General features: G+C 39.4%; 1 protein-coding gene across 1 annotated transcript in view; it reads left to right on the top strand.

The window, feature by feature from the left end:
• The window catches only part of nrn1la (neuritin 1-like a), a 59,085-nt gene that overhangs the window by 23,816 nt on the left and 14,872 nt on the right, over positions 1-20,397 (top strand). Inside the window, exon 2 of the mRNA XM_054620662.1 lies at positions 17,252-17,402. Coding sequence (XP_054476637.1) covers positions 17,252-17,402 — 151 coding nt within the window. The remainder of the gene's footprint in view (positions 1-17,251; positions 17,403-20,397) is intronic.

Here is a 20,397-nt window from a genome sequence, read left to right as displayed (position 1 = left end):
TCTGGAAGGCCGTACTTAAAGGTGCACTCAGCAATTCTAAGCTGCTACTTTTTGTCAAAATTCCAATATTTGTGTGTGCTAAAAAAAAAAATCACGTTTTCATACACAGTCCTGGCTCTATATATGGGAAATAAACAAAGTGAATCAGACCAAGCCACTAAACTCTATTCCGACGGAATCTATTATTAGTATCTGTTTGGGTGTTGAGCTCAAATATTAACAATCATTGTTCAGAAATGCTGACATTTAAACACAACAATCTTCTGAGCTAGATGCTAACGTCAGGATTCTATTGTGTGACTAATTTCTCATGGGTTTTGTTGCATGTCTATTTGTGCTGTTACCGTACCGGTACTTGGTAGTATAAAGAAAGACTTGCATCACAGCAATAACTTATTAAACATCATACGCCTTGTTGAATATGTGAAGTCACCAAAGAAGTCCTTATATGATAAAACTGTTTCTGTATAAGGTTTACTGTGAATGGATTTCTGCTCAGAATGTTCCTATGAATTTATACAAATTGAAGTATATCACTCTACATTACTGTACTAGAAAGGCCAGCTCAAATGACATTGTAACACATTGAAAATATCCTTAATTTTCAACTTTCATAAAATCGTTCCTTTTCAATGAAAACATGTTCAGGATGACCATGACTATGACAATGCCAAGATGCTAATGTTAAGCTAAGGTCTATTGCTTCCCTCCGTTTAGCAAGTTAACATTCGATAAACACAAATGCTGACGGAAATGTCCATCCTTTTACCTGATGGTGATGCTAGAGGAATAGGACACATTAGCTGGGAACAGCGAATGCCCGTACTAAATTTGTGCAAATCCATCTAGTAAAGATGTATATTTCACAGACAGGACAAGTGTAAACTTTGACCTTTGCTGGTGGTGCTAGACGAAAGTTTCTAAAGAATTATTAAAGTAATGACTGCTCATCGAACAACCTGTATCCTGTAATCTTCAGCATCACAAGAATCATTATTTGAAGGTGTGAGAGTCATGTGTGTGAGTCGCCACTCAGAGCTTTTGGGTGAGGTGAAAAATGGATACGCAGTAATAAAACTTGTCTCTGGGTTAACTTGGATTTGTAGATTGTGTGTGTGTGCTTGTATACAGAATTTGTGTGTATCTGTGTACTTTTGTCTACTCTTGAAAGTCTATTTACCCTTGTGCCTGTGTGTTCGTGAAAAGCATGGACCACGGAATGCCTCAAAACAGGGATAATTACAAGACCAGAGGAGGGAGTTTGGGGCATATGCATTGAAACAGACATAGACCTATACTACTGATGTATGAATATTGAGAAGTTACAGATCAGTGATGGAGAATTGTAAAAAAATTGCTTGAGGATATTAAAATAAAACACATTGGTTTGATCATGCAATAGCTTCAGAAAGGCTCAATAACAGCAACAGCTTTTTCAGTTTCAAAATCAAATAATACATTCATGAATCAGAGCACTCATATAAGAATGTAGCACCAGCAGAGCACTAAATATATTCTGAATTTATAAACAATTCTCTGAAAAATCTGCAGAGGGAGGTGCGAAGAAACAGCTGTATGCAGCGCCAGAAACAGCTGTTTCTGTTTGTCTATCAATCTCCTCCGCTCCATTTCAGTGCTATGGACAGCGCCGCTCCTTCTCAGACACACACACACACACACACACACACACACACAAACACAAACACACAAACAAACAAACATCACTGTCCATGGTGCTGAAACAACTGAGTCGATAAACAATGCCCTTGATAGGTAAAAGTCAAATTGCATGGTCTCAGTCAGTAGGAGTGGGAGATGGTGACCAAAATGATTTGGACCGTTTACAGTACAGGTTTTGAGAAAAAACACTCCAAAAGTTACCCTTTACATGAAAAAGAAAAGAGGAAGAAAGATGGAAGTGAAGGAGACAAAGAAGACAATAAACTGTATAAAAAAAGCTGAATATAGGGTACAACCCGCAAACTAAAAGGTGTCACATCAGAATCAGCAACAACTCCATCGACTGTAGTTTCAGCCTTAAAGTAAATGATTTGATGTAAGTCAAGACTAACATTTTAAAGTCAATCCTATAAAGTACAATGTAGAGAAGCTCTAACTGGAGTGATGTGAGATTTTGTTCTGATTAAAAGCTTGGCTGCAGATTCTGGACCAGTTGGAGTTAAAGCTAAGCAGACAGTAGTTGTAAATGTGGTGTAGTTATAGCGTGCATGAATATACATGACATTTGCATACTGATGACATTGATGCCAGAGAGAGTGCAGGGTGTGTGCATTGAGTTTACGATGCCTTACTTCATCTTGTGAATGTCCACATGCTGAGAGTTCCTCACATGCAGCCTTTTCTTTGTTGCCAGTCAACATCACTTATTCATCCAAGATGTCAAAATCTGCTCCTGCTCTTAGATCATGTTTTTTTCCTCTGATTTATGTTTTAAATTATGTTTTTTTGTTTCCTGTTTTATTTTGTCACTTCCCTCGCCTTTCTTTTCAGATTACTTCATTTCTGACTTCATGTGTTTTCCTGCCAGTTATGATTGTCTGCCCTGTCCTGCTTAATTTCACCTGTCCCCCATTAGCCCTGCAGTCACCTGACCTCCTGCTCACCTGTTATAACTCACATAAACAGTCTGTCTCTACTTACACCAGATCACTTCCTTTGTTCTTTATCAATGTCTTCATCTTTTGTTTGGGGCTCTCTTACCTGTTTGCCTGTGAGCTTTCCGGCCCTTTCCTGCTGGTTGTTTGGACCCTACGGCTGAGGTTGCATAGTCTAAAAAATTATGTCAAGGCTACACAGCATAGTTTTGTAAGGAGGTAGTGGAATAGGCTAACTTTAAGCATGGCTGTAAACAGAGTAAAAGAAGTAGAGGTCCCCTTGGCCATCTTACCCATCCATGAAAGAAAAATGGAAAAAGGTCTTCAGGAATGTGTTTCAATTGGGCAAGTTTTAATTGTTCTTTCATGATATGTCATCTTACTTATTATGGGAATATCCGGGAGGACACAGAAACAGTCAGAGTTCAATGTTCACTACCTCAGAATTGATTCTGCCAAAGCATTTCTATATCCCAGTTACTGCATCGACTCTATTTTGAAAAAAGGTAAAAAAGCACCTCAAGCATTCTTGAAAAGCTTTTTTTTTATTCTGGAAGTTTCATCAAAGTTTGCCTTTTCTATACAGCTTTTTCTAATGTGATACTCCAAAATGCACATAAAAATATTTTTAAGGAAACATGGCTAGTGTTTTTACAAAACTTTTCATAAGTCATAAATTAGTCATGACCAACAGGAAAGAACAAGGGTCAGTTATCAGCAAAGGGAACCTTCCAGGAAGAAAAACATATTCTTTTTCTTTCATTTTTTTCTTTCATTTCTGTTCTGCGTCAGTGATGCAAACACGGTTATCAGGCGTAGACAGACTCTAGACTCTGGGAAACATTTATAATGTGGATAAAACGTTAGCATTCAATTTAACAGTTGTCATCTGAGGAGGAGGAGGTGGAGGGATTTGATAATGATAACTGATTTCATTTATTTTTCATTCTTCTTTTTCTTCCCTACTTTCATTCCACCTCATTCTGAGGACTGGTCCCTTTCCTAAAGTTATATCAGGCACTGGAAAAAGCACACGCACACACACACTCACACACACACACACACACACACACACACACGCACACACACACACACACACACACACAGAGGTGTTAATGGAAATATACTGTAGAGCGGGTTTTCCAGTCACACTGGAGAGTCACCTGACCTGCAGCGGTCTAATTATAAGGTGTTGTTGTTCACTTCTGGTCCCATGAACACACAGGAAGCCAGAGCGACAAACAAACACACACCTGCATTAATATGCACGGAGGTATGTACTGTGTACTGTGTACACTTATACATACATGCATATATTAATTTGCCGTTATTTTACTTTTTCAAGTTCCGCCACAACATGGATTTTTGCAGAACTGTTGTGACCTTGACAAACATAAATATGATTAGTTTTTAGCACAAATATGACAAGGAAGATGAACCGATAAACTACCATCTGAGCCAAGATGGTAGAAGACGCTCACTGTCCACGTGTCTTTTTTTTTTCTTTTTTCTTTTCTTTTTTAAACTCTCTCTCGTCATGTTGGTTAAAATATAAAAGGTTATGTCTAGTTTCAGTTTCTTCAAAGACTGTAATGTAATTCCCAGTTTCGCTGGGGTGAAAAGAGGTGAAAAAACTTGAAATAATCAAACAGTAGATGTGTAAATAACATTTTTTTTCTAAATATATTTTCCAGGCTGCTCATCAATACAGTTCACTTAAAACCCAAAACAACCCTACTTTTAATTATTAACTCACATAAATCACATTACAGTTACATTATGGGGCAGGCACCTCATACCAAAACATACGTAGGCCTATACCTCATTTGCAATTTTTATAAGGAGCTAATAAACTTTAAAAGAATGTATGTTAATATCTTAAGATTTGTCCCTTACATTGACATTAGAGTGAACATTTGTAGAATTATGTTTTGAGTGGAATATCTCTAATTTTGCAATACAGTGATGTCTTACCATCACCTCAAATAAAAAAACCTCCCCCCTTTTAACACACACACACACACACACACACACACACACACACACACACACACACACACACACACACACACACACACACACACGCTCACAAACACACTGAAGTAAACAGTCTCATTGGGACGTTGTTTCTCACGCAATGAGGCCTGTCACCCTGAGTACCATCATTAGCTCTACATGTGTTTTCAAGAGGAGGCACGTCAGAGGCCAAAGTTTCCATAGTGAAAGTTACCATAGTGTCATTTGAAAACACTCAGTGCTACATGGCGTGTGTGTGTGTGTGTGTGTGTGTGTGTGTGTGTGTGTGAGTGTGTGTGTGTGGAGGAGGCGGGGCGGTCACAAGGAGCCATGTGCATCATTCAGCAACAGATTGACACTTGAAGAAAAATAGCTGCCCATCTAATCAATTTGAATGTGTTCCCCTGAGACACTGCTCCTTGTGTGTTTGTGTGTGTGTGTGTGTGTGTGTTTGTTTGTCAGGTGAGGTGAGCAGCAGGCATCAGCAGCATTTCAGTCCAGTCAGCAGTGATCTTGCCAGCCTCTGCACGACCAAACTCATGAATAGATCAGTGTGTGTGTGTGTGTGTGTGTGTGTGTGTGTGTGTGTGTGTGTGTGTGTGTGTGTGTGTGTGTGTGTGTGTGTGTGTGTGTGTGTGTGTGTGTGTGTGTGTGTGTGTGTGTGTGTGTGTGTGTGTGTGTTACAGTTGATGTTGGTGTACATGGACGTATCTGGATGCCATCTGCATTCTATTTTCCCAAAGACTTAACGTCATGGTAACCATGAGTCCAGTCATGTATTGGATGTTTCAGTGTGTAACATGACAGCAGCCCTCTGTACGCTGTGCTGTCAGCGGGGCGTCGCTGCTCCAACGCAGCACGCCGCTTTGAAAGTGGAGCAAAGGGGAAAAGAAGAACTTTTATGTATTTTTTCACTGTACGCACAAATGTAAACAACACCTAAGCTGAAAGTAATCCACAAACACAGATAGAGCTGGTATAACGACAAAGAAAGGAGAGTTGGCATCAACTAGCTTACTTTCAGTTCCCCAAAGCTCAGTGGGAAATTACACATCATGTTAAAGTAGTTTTCTGAATATAAGCTTGGTAAAGCTAAACTTGCCAAAGTTAACAGACACCATGAACTGCACACACCCAACAGAGTAACACTGAGAACAACTAGCTAACTTTAGCTAACGTTAGCTTGCGAATAAAGTTGTGAGGTGGGGAGAGCTGTTTCAGGCGTCCACTGTTTTAAAGTTCCTCCAATTTTCTGCAAAGTCAATATCAGGTAACTAAAAGATGGACATTTAATGATCTAGTTAAAAAGTCAAAGGTACAAACTTTAGAAGTTAAATACAATTTCCCAGGACCATCTTGGTAACAAACATCCAATAACGCTAAAATCTGGTTGTGTGAGCGGCTATCGTGAGCAAAAGGTAAAGATAACACTTAATAAGAACTTCAGCAGGTTGAATCACTACATTTTCAGACTATTGGTCAAATATGGATGAATTTGGTCACTGTGGCATAGTGTCTTTTCCCCGAATGCTTCAATGAAGCAGACTTGGTTTGTATCTCTGGCTCTTCTCTGCTCCATAGCACGGCAGTATAATAACCATAAAATCAAATCGATAAAAAGAGAGACAACATGATCTCTTAGAAACTGTTAAAATATAAGAATTGTAATTGTAGATTTTTTAAACTGAAATGGGAATTCAGTGGGTGAAAAATATTTTGCCGAAGCAGCAGCTCCTCAGCTCTGTTAGCACTGTAGCTTATTTGCTAGTTATCTTACTAGCTAACGTGTTGTTTTTTTTACACAACATTTATCTTAATAACAACTTTCAGTTTGGTATCAAGAGTCTTGAACTGCCAAACACAGTTGTCCAGTCTTTTTATACCCAGTGTAATTGTGTGTATTCATGTCTCATCAGAAAACTATTTTTTTTTAATATACTAGCCTAAAACTACAGAAAATAACTTTTCTGTAGTTATTCATGGTCCTCAGCAGATGATGATGAGTTTGTTGACCTTCTGACCTTTCTTGTAAAACCACTGTCAGTCATAATTCTCAATTCAATTCAAGAAATGTTGATTATATGTATATTATCATGAAATTTATGAGCACATTTACGCTCCCAAGAGGATGAAGCGTTTTCAAATTGAAAGATGTACATGCTTGCCTGAAGCCACAAATGTCACCTCTCGGGATATCTAAAGGCTGTTTTGCCATGATATTTGTGTGGATGGTCATTGTCTCCAGAGAACAAACCCTACAGACTGCAGTGACCCCCTTGAACAAAAAATATGCATAACTGACTAGTTCGTTGTAAAACTGCATGTGCTACAATGATGTAGAGTGATAATTTAAATGTTCACCTTAGTTTTGCTTCCTAATAAATAGGTTAGATAATTAGTTTAAGCTCGGATTTTGGTGCAAATCCTTTCTTTACTTGTGTTGCGTTGAGGTTAACGTCCTCTGCCTTCATACTAAACACTACCAGAAAATAGTGTTTTTGCCAACCTCTGGTTGTTAAACTGGTCACCTTGCTGCAGTGATGTAGAAGGGTACATTATTAGCACACCATGATATCACTGAAAAGCAAGGATACAGGTTCAACAAATTAGTGTAATCACTAACCAGAGTGGCAGTTGATTGATGGAGGACAAACAAGTTTACATTCTGTGCTGCTTAAGGATTTATGGTCATCTGATTACAGGCCCTCATTATAAGTGAGTCAACAGGCCACATAGAGTATAACAAAATATGTTTAACATCAAAGTTGTATCAAAGTATATGGCAGTAACATTCATCCTGTATACTGACATGTCAGAGTGAATCTTAAACCAAGAGAAAGTGGAATCCAGCATATATTTTCTTATTTTTTCATGATGAAAAAAAATGAAGGTGAATTTCAAAGTGCCTGGTGGAATATGCGAGGGGAAAAGGTGAGCTGTCTGGTATCTCTGAGACAACAAATCAAAGACAAAAATAACAGTTTGAGTTTCCCACACAATCCTTATAAATGAAAAAAAAACTAAAAAACTCACAAGGGTCAACTAATGTGTCACATCTTTCAAAACAACATCATAAATCACACTATATCACTGCATACTGCCTACTTTTTTGTAGATACATGCCACACTGACCGCTTAGTTTTTCCCTTTGAAAATAAAAACACAAACAAATGCTTTTGCCCATTACACTCAGGGCAGAAAAACAGTTAGAATTTAAGAGAAATGTGTTTGGAGGTCAAGAAATGGAAAAGAATAAATACAATTTTCTTTCAGGGTGCTTCAGGGTTGCTGTCAAGTAACTCAACAGTCACAAGTTTAATAGATAAGGTTGGCAATGGTTTAGATTTTCTTTTTGTCAACAAATACCATGAAACCAACAAAATAAATGATCCTATTAAAGAATATTTTCTGGGTTTTTCATCACCTGGTCTCAATTCTCTGTGCCACAGAGCTCCACTCTTGTCCAAAAAGTATTACAACACAAGAATGAGCCAGAGTCCTGCATGTTTTTTACAACCACCATGGAACTGCAACCTGTACACTCTACCAATCAGTTCCCCAACCCGACCCCCGACCCTTTCAAACTGCAGCTCCTATAATAACCATGCGCTGTTCAAATAATTCAGTTAGGCAGCATGTTTAAACTGATCATTTTGGGCCATTTCATACATGATCTATTTAAAAGACTAAAGTAATTCAGGAAATACAGATATTCTTTGCTTTTACTTATTATTGAGCAGCATATCTCAAATGTTATCAACGCACCTGATTAAAACAACTCTGATATTCCAGGTTGTGCAGAAGACAGAGCCAACACACAAAGCAAAAAGGAATAAGACATAAAATTATTATTATTTACATTTTACTTTAAAGGCCTTAATGCGTATTTACTATCCAACAGTCGTGATCTGACTCGTGTTTTTTGTTTTACCCAGTACCAAACCACGGAACTAAAGTTATGACTAAAAACCACTGACATGGGAACTTTAGTTTATTTTCTATGATTGCATCATTAAAAAAACAAACACTGTTCTGTCCTGCAAACCAGCAACCACTTGTTTCTCTCCTGAATCTAAAAGGTGATGGTAAAGAAACAAGGGGGAGATAAGATCGAATGAAATGTAATTATTTCGGAACTTTTCTTTGAGAGAGAAAATAAAATATATAGCGATGTAGCATTTGGGTGTACTGCTTCCCTGCTTGGTGGGAAAAAATAGCTTGAAATTAAGTGTGTTTCTTTTCCACATAATTACAATGGAACTTGTAAATTTAGTATCACCTCCTGAGCAGTGCCGAATTTGTTGCCCACTTTGCTTTGTTGGTGCTATTTACTCTTTTTGAAAAATGAAACTATATAATTGTGACCCATTTTAAAGATTTACATCTTCAGTAGGAATAAAGGGGCCGGGAAAGAGACAGGGTAAAGAAGTATGGAGAGACGGACTAACAATATAAGTCTTATCCTGGGATTTGTTGACAATAAGAAAATATTAGATAACACCAGTGTTATCCTTTAACATTTGTCATACAGATATTACACCCTGCTGTATTGGATGCGGTGAAAGCAACATTTCCTGACATCAATAGTCCTAAAACAATTCTTCCAAACAAATGCTATTTATCAGTGCAATTAATCAACCCCCTTCAGCTTTTCTGCACTTCTTCATTTCTTGTTATCCCCTCTATCTCTTTTCGATCGCAATCAAGTCTGCAAAGCCCAGAGAATTCTCCCGCTGTCCATATCAATCAGTCACTCCACCTCTCTGCTCTTACTGCTCTCTTCTTCTCTCTCTGTGCTCAGTCTTAGTTCAGATATCAAATATTAATCAAGGCAGGTTGAGAAGCAGTTGATCAGCTGTCCCTTTATTGATCTGCCTGCTCCCCTCAGCCACTGATGTGTCCCAGCAGCTGGAGTTATACTTCTAATAAGCATTTTACGCTTTTTTCCCCCTCTCTGTATTTGTCTACTTCTGCCCACATTTTCAATTTCTGTTTTACCATCCATCCCTGTCTTTGTTAGCCCATGTCTTCATGCCATAAAGCAACATTTTTAAAGCTGCAATATTTTAATTCCAAACTTCAAACCAGCCGTCTGCTGCTGGGCCCTGCTAGTGTTAAAAGAAGTCCATTCAAATTCAGTGAGTGAGCGCACATCTGCACTAACCTTGGCAGTTTCTTGCCACTGACTAATGGAGAAAGTCCTGCAAGAGTTTTAAAAATTCTCTATGGACCCTATAGAGATGGTAGCGACCTGTCAATCACAAGGTATCGTCTATTTTACCCTAAACGGGACCATCATTTATAAAATGAACATCATGCTGTATTGAAGAACACTTGAAAACTAGCTATCAAAACCATAAAATCATGTTAACAATGTTAACTGAGGTATTACATCAAGTAAGAAGAAGGGTCATCTTCTCATACACTACGATACATTCAACTAGAGGAGTTGAAAGTAGATTGAATGAAAGTTTAAGGCACTTTCGCATTGGCTTTCATTCTCAGAACTGGAGGTTGACACCTGTCTAGAAGTATCACTTTTGGACGGCCCAGGAACAATCAGGGCTCAATAGCGCTGACTGGTTGAAGACCAGCCTCGAGATTAAAAGCTAATGTGTGAACATCTATGTTGTTGCTCTCTAGGGGTGGCAATGTCAGTCTGTTGGTCGGTCGAGCTACAATCTTTATCCTCACTGAAATATCTCAATAACTATTGGATGCATTGCCATAAAATGAAGTACAGAGAATCATGCTCCCCAGAGAATGAATCCCGCTGACTAAACTCAAGGGACCTTGACTTCCTGAGTTTTGATCCTGGGACTATTTGGTTTAAAAGGCCCTAAATACATGAAACAAAAGGTTTTTTGCAGAGTTTACAGGCTCTTCACATACATGTCCTTATGTTATAGAAACCAGAAGAAGTTATGAACTATATGCATTAAATGCCATTCTATCAACTCTTTAGATACTTTTTGTGGTGAGGACACAGCGTTTAATACCCGAGCCGTAAGAAGTTGTCCAAGGGCGCCTTGTCAGACCCCCTGTGACCTCAGCGTGGGCTGGAGAAGGAGGAACAATCAAGCCTCGAAAATAGATCATTAGTACATAAGCCAAAACGTGAACAACAAATTCCTGCCAATTGAACAGATGCGCTTCCCTGCCTTGATTTCCCAAGAACTCTTCTCAATTTGAATAGTTGCTGATGGAAATAATGATACAGAACTTCTGTACCTAGAAAATATACAGAACTCTAACTGGAAGCAGGGGGTAGCGAAACGCTGCAGAAAGTTCAGGTTGTTTGGATACAAAATACCTCTGACACGTCATTTTCCCCATCCAGTTTGTGTACAGTTTAATCAAACACAAAGCCTGTTGATTTGTTATCTTTAAAGGTGTTGGTAGGTGGATTTTTAAATGTTAAAAAGGGGATTCTTGTTGATCCTGTGAGAAAGAGTGTCCCCTCAAAAGCAGTTTTTGCTTGTTTTTCAATCATAACTTGCCTAATCAATCTCCTAAATATCTCTCAGCGTCATCTTTGCTCTGTTATTATTACAACCAGCATTGCTGGTGACTCTCTTCCCCCATCAACTCCAGCCCATCTCCCTTTCTCTCAGACCTGTCTTCCCCTTCTCCTGACGTTTTTACCTCCTCAGGTCTTCATTAAAACTTGATGGAGATGAGTGAAGACAATAATCTTCAGGCCCCGTGAACAACCCTGGCTGAAATCAATAGGTTTCCTGGAGAAAAAACAACAACAACACAAAGAAAGTAGGGGGGTGAGGTGGGAGAAGGTCTGGTTTATGAAATATTAAACAGCAGGTCTCTCGGGAGAGAGTGGGAGAGTTGTGGTGATGCGGTGTCTGACCCAATTAGCATCTCCTGTTCACCTGCCAGGCTCCAGCCGGGGCTCCGCTCTGACATTTACTCGTCACGACAAGCCACTTCTGGGACAGTCACACTCTTCAGGAGCGTTAGCCTCGCCGCCTTGTTCACTAATCACGACATGATGCATCTGTGCCTGTCACACCCTTGAAGAGGGCCATCTTGGCTCCGTGAAAAATCGGTCACCACCAGCTCCAAAATGATCTCGCTCTCAAGTCTTGATGAGGCTCCTCTGGGATGAGCTAACTCCTCAGCAACATTGTCTCAGCTCTTTGTGTTGCCAGTCATGATGTTCTTCTTGGACTGTGTTACTCTTAAAGTAACACTAAAACACTTAGCTTTTGTTTTTACATTTTACAGAAGAATCAACCTTTTCATTTCCCGATCGAATTTCTTTTTAAAATTTTGAAACATTAAGCTGATTTCCTTGTAAGGCGGTCCCCAACTTTGCTTTGTTCAGTGTTACTCTGTGCTGCTATCATGTAAATTCATTAGCACTGACTATGCCAGACAGACTGAGGAAGAGACCATTTTGTGTTTAAAAGGTAACTTCACCACCAGGTCTGATCGTTCGTCCATTCACTGCATCAATTTTAAAAATGCAAAAAAGTGGGTGAGGCCTTCCGAGGTTCCTCCACCTCACTCCCCACCACCAAAAGAGTACATTGCCGGGAGGAGAGCGTGCGCCAGCTTAGGCTATAGTCTCTTAGAGGCTGGAAGCAGGAGGGGGGTCTGGTTAGAGTGCGATAACATTCTTTTATTTCATGGCGTGAATTAGTCCCAAACGGTAGACTCTATGTCAGAATTTGCCTGGCAAGATTAGGACTGTTTTAAAATAGTAGATGGCTTTTTTTATCCATTTTCAATCATGACATTTTTATAAATTTGGAAAGACATTGATATGTCAGTTGACGTGTTTCTTCTTCTACAGTGCAGTTATATCGTTTAGTTTATAGCTTAAGAGAATCCATTCAATTGTGCAGTTATTCTTTTATCTTGGAATTATCATATGAATCATATAAAGCCTGCAGCAGTTAGGGAAAATTCTAATGTCTAATGATTGCTAAAGATGTCGACAAACTCCGGTTGTCACTGGTCGCAATTATATATCAGTCTTTAGTGGTGGAAATTAGAAAGGTTTATTTACTCAAGTACTGTACTTAAATTGTTAAAGATTAGGCCAATGTTGGGCTTGTGGCTTCTCACAGGGTCTAATTAGGGGCTCATTGTCACATTTCAGATGTGTTTTAGTTGTTAGCAGTTCCACTGAAGAATGTCCTCTCTAAACATGTTTGATTTAAATAACTGTTTGAGGCTCAAAGAGGCAAACTCTTCAATTGCTTCACAAAACAGCAAAGATTACAAGATATTTTCCTCTCCCATAGGGAGCTCTAGCCTCTGTTGCACCAGCTTCCTTTAACTCAATGCAATATCTCATTCAGGATTTATTTAATTTGTCTTTCGGAAAAAAAAGTGTATTCTGGGTGAAATTGGCACACAGCAGTTGCCGAAATCTGCCGAAAAAAACTACAGCGCCCAAGCGCAGATGCACATTGTCAAAGGGCACTGTGACCTCACAACACACAATTTGGGCCATAAATCAAGAATTCATAAGTTCATTTTGACAATTTCCCAGAAATGTCTAGTACTATAGTAACATAAAATAAACCATGGTATTAGAGCATTTATCAAAATGAATGTCCATATGTAAAGATATGATTTTGGTTTTCTTCTGGGAAAGAAGTTTCAGTTTCACTCTGACTTTCCAATAATTATCTCACGACTACATAACTGTATATAAAGAAGTGAAAAGTATCTCCACTACAACAGCAAAAATGCTGATGATGCTGCATCAGAAAATGTAAAAGGTGATACTATGTCAGTAACTGGAGGCAATTTTTAAGAAGTAATTTTAATAATGTAAGTGCATTTAGCTGATAATACTTATGCACTTTTACTTAAGTAGAATCTTAAATGCAAGTCTGGTAAATAAGTATTTCTACACAGTTGTATCTGGTACTTTTACTTATCTAAAGCTCTTGAGAACTTCTTTCTCCACTGTCTTTTACATAACTGACAAACAATAAATGCTCATGCCAGTGCAAACATTGAATGATTTAAATCAACAGAGTTGTGACGAATGGTAACGATAAAGATGAAAGAAAACAACTGCGATTAAGCTGTTTTTGTGTTTAGTGACGGATCTGTTTCTAAATTTAAGATCACAGTTTTCATCAGCTTCTATTGTCGCTGAGAGTGAATTCCACTGTGTATCACCCGTCTCTCTTGTATATGTGATAACTATTCATTGGTGTGCATTGCCCTTCATGAGACATGGAGCTCTGAGATTAATGAGTAGAGGGATGAATTAAAATAGAAAAGATGGCAACAGATGGCAAAAGAAAGAAGCTGCCAAGACCTTTCAATGCAACTCGTTTTGTCTCCACCTTCTTCATCACTCCGAGTAAGCAAAGAAAGGATGGAGGTGAGAACATAGGAGAGGGACGAAACATGTTTAAAACCACCTTTAAAACAAACATATTTAACAAAGGTCTGTGTCAATCATTTGTTGAATATTAGAATTTTTCTCTTTCAGACAGTCGATTGATAGTTTTTCTAGACGTGCCTCAGACAGTCCAGTGATTCTTCCATTGATCACCTGTCTCGTCTCCTTCCGAAGCAACTTCTCTTGTCTCCCTCTTTATCGGGGATGTAATCACTGTTGACACACCTACATCAAAATCATGATGGAAACGAAATGTAGCCTGATAGTCAGACTTAATTGCCATTTCGTTGCATTGAATCATTCAGTCTGACTTCCTGCTCGTTAGCCGACTTCTTTTGGGGTATTTTACTCTAATTAGTCAGTAACAAGTGATGTATCTGTCCAGCAGACATCATTTTCAGTCAACGTGGAAGCATAGGGAGCAACATTTTCTGATGCGGATTGATGAAATACAAGCTGCATAACATAATTTCAGCCATGTATGTGGCCATATTCTTGGATTTTCTTCTGCCCATCCCTATCTCTTATGTACTATACCTACAAAAAATGAATGCGCTGTAATTCAATGAAATCCAAAACCTATGTAATCAACGTAATGGTTAAACAGGAAGTATAAAGAGCACAACAAATATAACTTGCTGGTAGGTTGGGAGGTGGACAGGTCAAACAAAGAGCAGTAAGTGTGAAACTTAACACTACTTCCATAGAACACATACCACAATCTTTTCCTTAACCTAAATAAGTAATTTTGTTACCTTTAACCTAAATAAGTTTGGTCCTGTGAAGACAGGATTTTATTTTGAAAAGACTATATGCATGATGTACATGTGTTGCTGGACTTAAAAGCTCAAAAGATTTGGTATAATTTTTTGGAAGATATTATACAAACCTTTGTATGAAGATACGTTGGTTTCTTGTGACTGACAGCTCTGATCTGATACAACTGTAAATTATTGAACAGTTCACACTGAGGATAATATTAATGAGATCAATTCTGGATTACAAGGATGCATTGTTTTCCCGCAAATCCCTCATGCCTACATTAGCAATTTGTCTAACGCTAGAATGGCGGACCCCACCACTACTAACAAAGAGGTAATTGCTGAATGAAAATGCATTGAATGGCTGTTGCTGATCAAATGCTGACCATAAATAGCATGGAACACAGGGTTTAATTTTATGATAACCATAAGGATTGTAACTTTAAGGTTGGGGAAAGACCATGCTACTTGTTAAATAAAGATTAGTCTACAATTGGTAGCACAGGACACATGTTTACCCAAATAACAACCTTTCCCTAACCTTAACCAAAGTGTTTTTGTTGCCCAAACCTAATTACACATGGGACATAATGTGAGGTCTCTGGCATTAAGTTCATGTCAACCCCGGACCTATTTGAATCAATGAGAAATCTAGAGTTGTGGACGGTGATTCAAAGGTCTTGAACTGGGCTGAAAATGTCGAGAAAGGGCAAAGAATCTCTGAGTTGAATGAAGGAAGTGAGATCGGAAAATTGAAAAGCCTGTGATGGAATAATTGCATCTTCTGTTTCCATGACACTTATCCGCTCCTCAAATTCTTCTCAGGCTTCTAATTCACATTAATTTGCTTCTGCTGCTTAAAAGACATGAAAGGATCAGCCTAATCAAACAGCGGTGTCCACTCCCAGAGTAGCTCTAGGTCTCTGCAGTGGGTACAATGAAGCTTTCTTCCTTGTCTTTTCAATCCCCTATAAATGACGGTACAACGCCAAAACGATTTAATGATTGCAGATAATTATTTTAAATTCATCAACCAAACACGGATCTCTCTGGATGAGATTTCTCCTCCTCAAGTCTGACTCAACAAACAGTTTTGGGCTTTGGTGAGACGCTGTAAATAGCTATGTACAAAGTAAATGTCTTGTGAGACTGGGTTCTCGGGGGTGTGTGTGTGTTTGTGCACTTTAGTTGCTGGTTTTGAAATCCTTTGAGAAGTTTTCGATGGGGGTTTCTCCACGTTTTCAAGACATGAACAAGAAGTGGTTTCCTGAATGGGCCTCTAATTGTTGTTTTTTTTAGCCTCTGCAACATGACTGTATGTGGACTTTTTATGGATTCAGTGTGACTGAGTTTAGCAACATTTACAAATGATCCGTCATGTTGTGGACCTCAAATCAGAAATCATCACCAACATAGTGAATAAACAAATGCATAACTGCGTAGGTATATGTAACCTTTGTTACTTCCTGACACCTGCCCTTAAAATGCCTTTCCCCTATGAAATGATGTTCTTCAGTTCCTACCCAAATCTTTGTACCTACTTAGAAGTGACAGAAAGCAGCATTTCTTCTTCTTTTTCTTGCTTATTCTCTGTCAGCAACTGTCTTGACAATCCATGCTGACAACCTGAGCAGGTTGACACCTGACATGATATGTTGTTGTTGCTTCTGGTTGGTTTATTTTTATAAAAAATAATCTGCAGTTGGTGCAAGTTTAGAGTTCAGAGGCACTGCATTTACATTTTAGAATTTAAAGCTGCAGTAATTAAGAGTTTTTTCACTTCTTTTGTCTCATTATTTAGATTTTTCAGACATGCAACTTTACTGTTTTGATTTAACATCGCAGCTCTCATCTTTGTTGTTTTTGGCTTTGACAGCTTAAAAAATGAATGAGTGTATATTGGTGGAAATAGTGTGTATTGTCGAGTAATCAAAGGTGTCAGTAAACATAAGCTGTGTCAAGGTGATTGGGTCCTGGCTGCATTCAAACACAATTGTGTGTGTTGTTGCTCCGAACAGAATCGGATCACTGGGAATGAATAAATGCATTTCTCTTCTGTTACATCTCCATTTCCTGGTCAACGAGCCTTGACAGCTCTCATCTTTGATGTGAGCCATCGATCAGCAGCCGACTTCAAACGCTGAATGAGCGAGAGGGGGAAAGGACCCACAGCTGTCTGTAGCTCCTCGTGTCTGATGGATAATACTCAACCTCTAAGTCTATCATTGAAACAAAAAGCTGCATAGACAGCAGTGACACTCACTGGACAGCCGAGTGTTTTTTACATGCACTCATCTCACTCTGGTCCCACAGCTTCAGCCATTAACAACAATTAACAGAAATAGATTTATTTTCAACGGCTGCATTGTTTTTTCTGCTCAGATTGATTTCCCAGTTTATATTAACTAGTGTTCTCAACATGATTTAATCTTTTGTCTGTGTGTTTTCTTTTTTGTGTGTGTGTTCTCCAGTGCTCAGCCCGTGCCCTGTTGCTGCGTCGTCGGCCAGAAGGTGTCACTCTATCTATAAGGGTTTCGCTCAGTGTCTGATGGCGCTGGGAGACAGTCTCGCCAACAACGGCCGCAAGGACGAGGACACACACGAGATACACTCCATCTGCAGGTTGGTTAAATCACGCACATACAGTTTGAGGTCAAAGAGAAAACTAAACCTCAAACCTAAAAGTTTAGGCTGAAATGACTCGGGAGTGGAAATTAGACAAAAAATGCCTTAAGAATGTGGAAAAATGACATGGGCAGGGCTGGTAAAGTGGTTAAGACACGCACAGTAACGTCTATTGTTTGCTCATTTTCGTAACCAGGGTAGCATTAAGATCACAGCGCAAGACTCTCTTTTCTTTGGACTTTTAAATCAAGACATCAGCACGACACAAAATCTGGTGAAATTTGTATTGATGACTGATAAGCTGGCTATAGCAATGAGGAGTGTGCGGATGAACATTAAGTTGTTAAATTTTACTAATTTAGGGACTGGCTTGTTAGCTAGCTAGCTTGCTAACTCTACCATGATTTCATGCTTTACAGAACACGAAAAGCACCACATGAACTGCTTGGCTTGGTCTATGTTACACTAACATGTAGTGAGCTTAATTGTTTAAATACCATTTATGATGGCCTTTGCCCTTTCAGTTAGCATTTGCTAATCACTAGCGCTAATGGTTATCGCAAGCGTGCTGACTATTGTTAAAATGATGATCAGGTAAGTGCTATAAAGGGAGCTGTTATAGTGAAAAATACAGTACAAACTTGAGTTTACATGCAATGCTTTGATATGTGTATGCTAGTAATTAGCATTAGGGCTAACTAATTCACCCTCCACCCTCCATATATATATTTTTTGTTGTTTTTTGCTAACTTTCCTATTTAGCAAATTGGGACTACAGTCTAAAGTTTGTTGTGCAACCCTGTCGTACAATGACAAATAAAGACCCTTGTAACCCATTGTAACCTTGTATGCTAGCGGTTAGCATTATTGCTAGCAATTAGCAGGCTAACTGAAAGGGTAATGGCTACTTCTCACTTTCACTGCAGAGTTGGGAGAGTTGGTTTTATGAGAGGGGGCAGGGAGGAGGGGACGGTTGGTGATGAAAGCTGGCTTCTTATACGTCACCTGGCTCCAGATCAGCCAACTGCAAAATTAAATTGCAATAGCATGGTTTCAACCAGAGCAGTATAAATCACCTATCATCAAGTTCAATAGGTAGCATGCAGAGTTTAAGTATTTGAAGATGCATTTTTAAACCTTTCAGGGCAGTTAGGTCAGTATCAGTGTGTATTTAGTGACATTAGGAGAGAGGGTTTAGAAAACAAAGACAGCAGATCTCCTGGGAAGGCAGAACACATTCTCTGAGCTGGAGTATGTAAGGCTTTTGGAAAGAAAAGTTTAGACAAGCATTTTGCAATTCCTCAAAGTCAGTGTGCTATCTGATATCAATAGGGCATGTACATCTGTAGAATCCCACAGATCGAAGCCTTGTACCTCTAATCCCTCACTGGACCCACCCATGACCTGTTCACATGCAGTTATAAGAATAATACTTCCTAAAATATCTGTGTGTGAACAGTTATCCCAACATCACCGTAGACACATGAGTAAGTTACATAAAGTTCATCGACAGACTGAAACATTGCATTAAAGTTTCATGGCTGTTGTAAAGGAGAATCAGGACCTTTAGAATGTGTATATAACCTTTTGAGTGTTATTACCTACATAAATAAGAACACTAGCTGAGATCATTAGCACAGACTCTAGCTGGGTCTCCGGCAATGACCAGCCCTACATGGACAGACCTGGATCCAGCCAGAGTGCCGACTTCGGCCTTAGGGCCTTCTCCACGCTGGGAGCAAACACTGACACCACGCTGCTGGAGACCCAGGCCATATTACTGGGCCTCCTGGAGGGAGGAGAGGCAAGGGAGAACCTGATCAGGAGTGCTTGGGCAGACTGTCAGACCCTGCTGTAGTAAAATGCTAAGTTTTCCATAGGGACCCTGGTGATTGGAAACACTACCGGTTTGTCTACAGGGGCCACCATAATCAACACAAAATGGAAGTTCCTCATAGTAGCTTAAAAGAGGTACTCCAGCAACTCAGTATAGCCAATCCATAAGCACCTTTTGTAACACAGGCTTTCTGTTATCAAGACTTTCAGTCTCCAATTATTTCGACGGCTCTGTGAGGATTTAAAGACAGTGAAGATGGTTGTGGATTTCAGCAAGAGCGCACTCTCACCTGCCCCTGTCACCCTGTGTGACTCCCTCGTCAACGCTGTGGAGTCCTTCTGCTTCCTCGGCTCAACAATAACCCAGGACCTCAAGTAGGAGCTTGACATCAGCTCCATCACAAAGAAGGCTCAGCAGAGGATGTACTTCCTGCGGCAGGTGAAGAAGTTCAGCCTGCCAAAGACAATGATGGTGCACTTCTACACTATCATCATTGAGTCCGTCTTGTCCTCCTCCATCATCGTCTGGTACGCTGCTGCCACTGCCAAGGACAAGGGCAGACTGCAGCGTATCATCCACTCTGCTGAGAAGGTGATCGGCTGCAATCTGCCGTCCCTCCACGACTCGTTCGTCTCCAGGACCCTGAGGCAGGCAAGAAAGATTGAAGCTGACACAAACTCTTTGAGCCCCTTCCCTCTGGCAGGAGGCTGCGGTCCATCAGGACCAACACCTCATGCCACAAAAACAGTTTCTCCCCATCTGCAGTTGGGTTGATCAACAAAGCCCAGGAGCCCCACTGACTCAGACACTTACATCCTCAGGACAATTTCTCACAGTTATACACCGCTGCACATTTTGACACTTTAATAATATAATATACCTGTTTTAACATTTTTATTTACCATATTTATTTTATATTTGCGCATTTTTATTTTTAAATCATGTCTTTATTATTGCACTTCGTTTTTTATTTACTGTAACTCACAAATTAATCACGCAGCCAAATTCCTTATATGTGTAGCATACTTGGCAATAAACAGCTTCTGATTCTAATTCTGAGGCTGGTGCAAAGGACGGAGAACTCTGCACAGCTGACAGTATATACTGTATAACATATATATATACACAGTATAAGGGAGTATGTCCTGTTCTGTG

Source organism: Anoplopoma fimbria, chromosome 19, assembly GCF_027596085.1.
Source record: "Anoplopoma fimbria isolate UVic2021 breed Golden Eagle Sablefish chromosome 19, Afim_UVic_2022, whole genome shotgun sequence".
In the NCBI taxonomy this organism is placed as follows: Eukaryota; Metazoa; Chordata; class Actinopteri; order Perciformes; family Anoplopomatidae; genus Anoplopoma; species Anoplopoma fimbria.
This window is presented reverse-complemented; position numbering and strand designations above follow the sequence as displayed.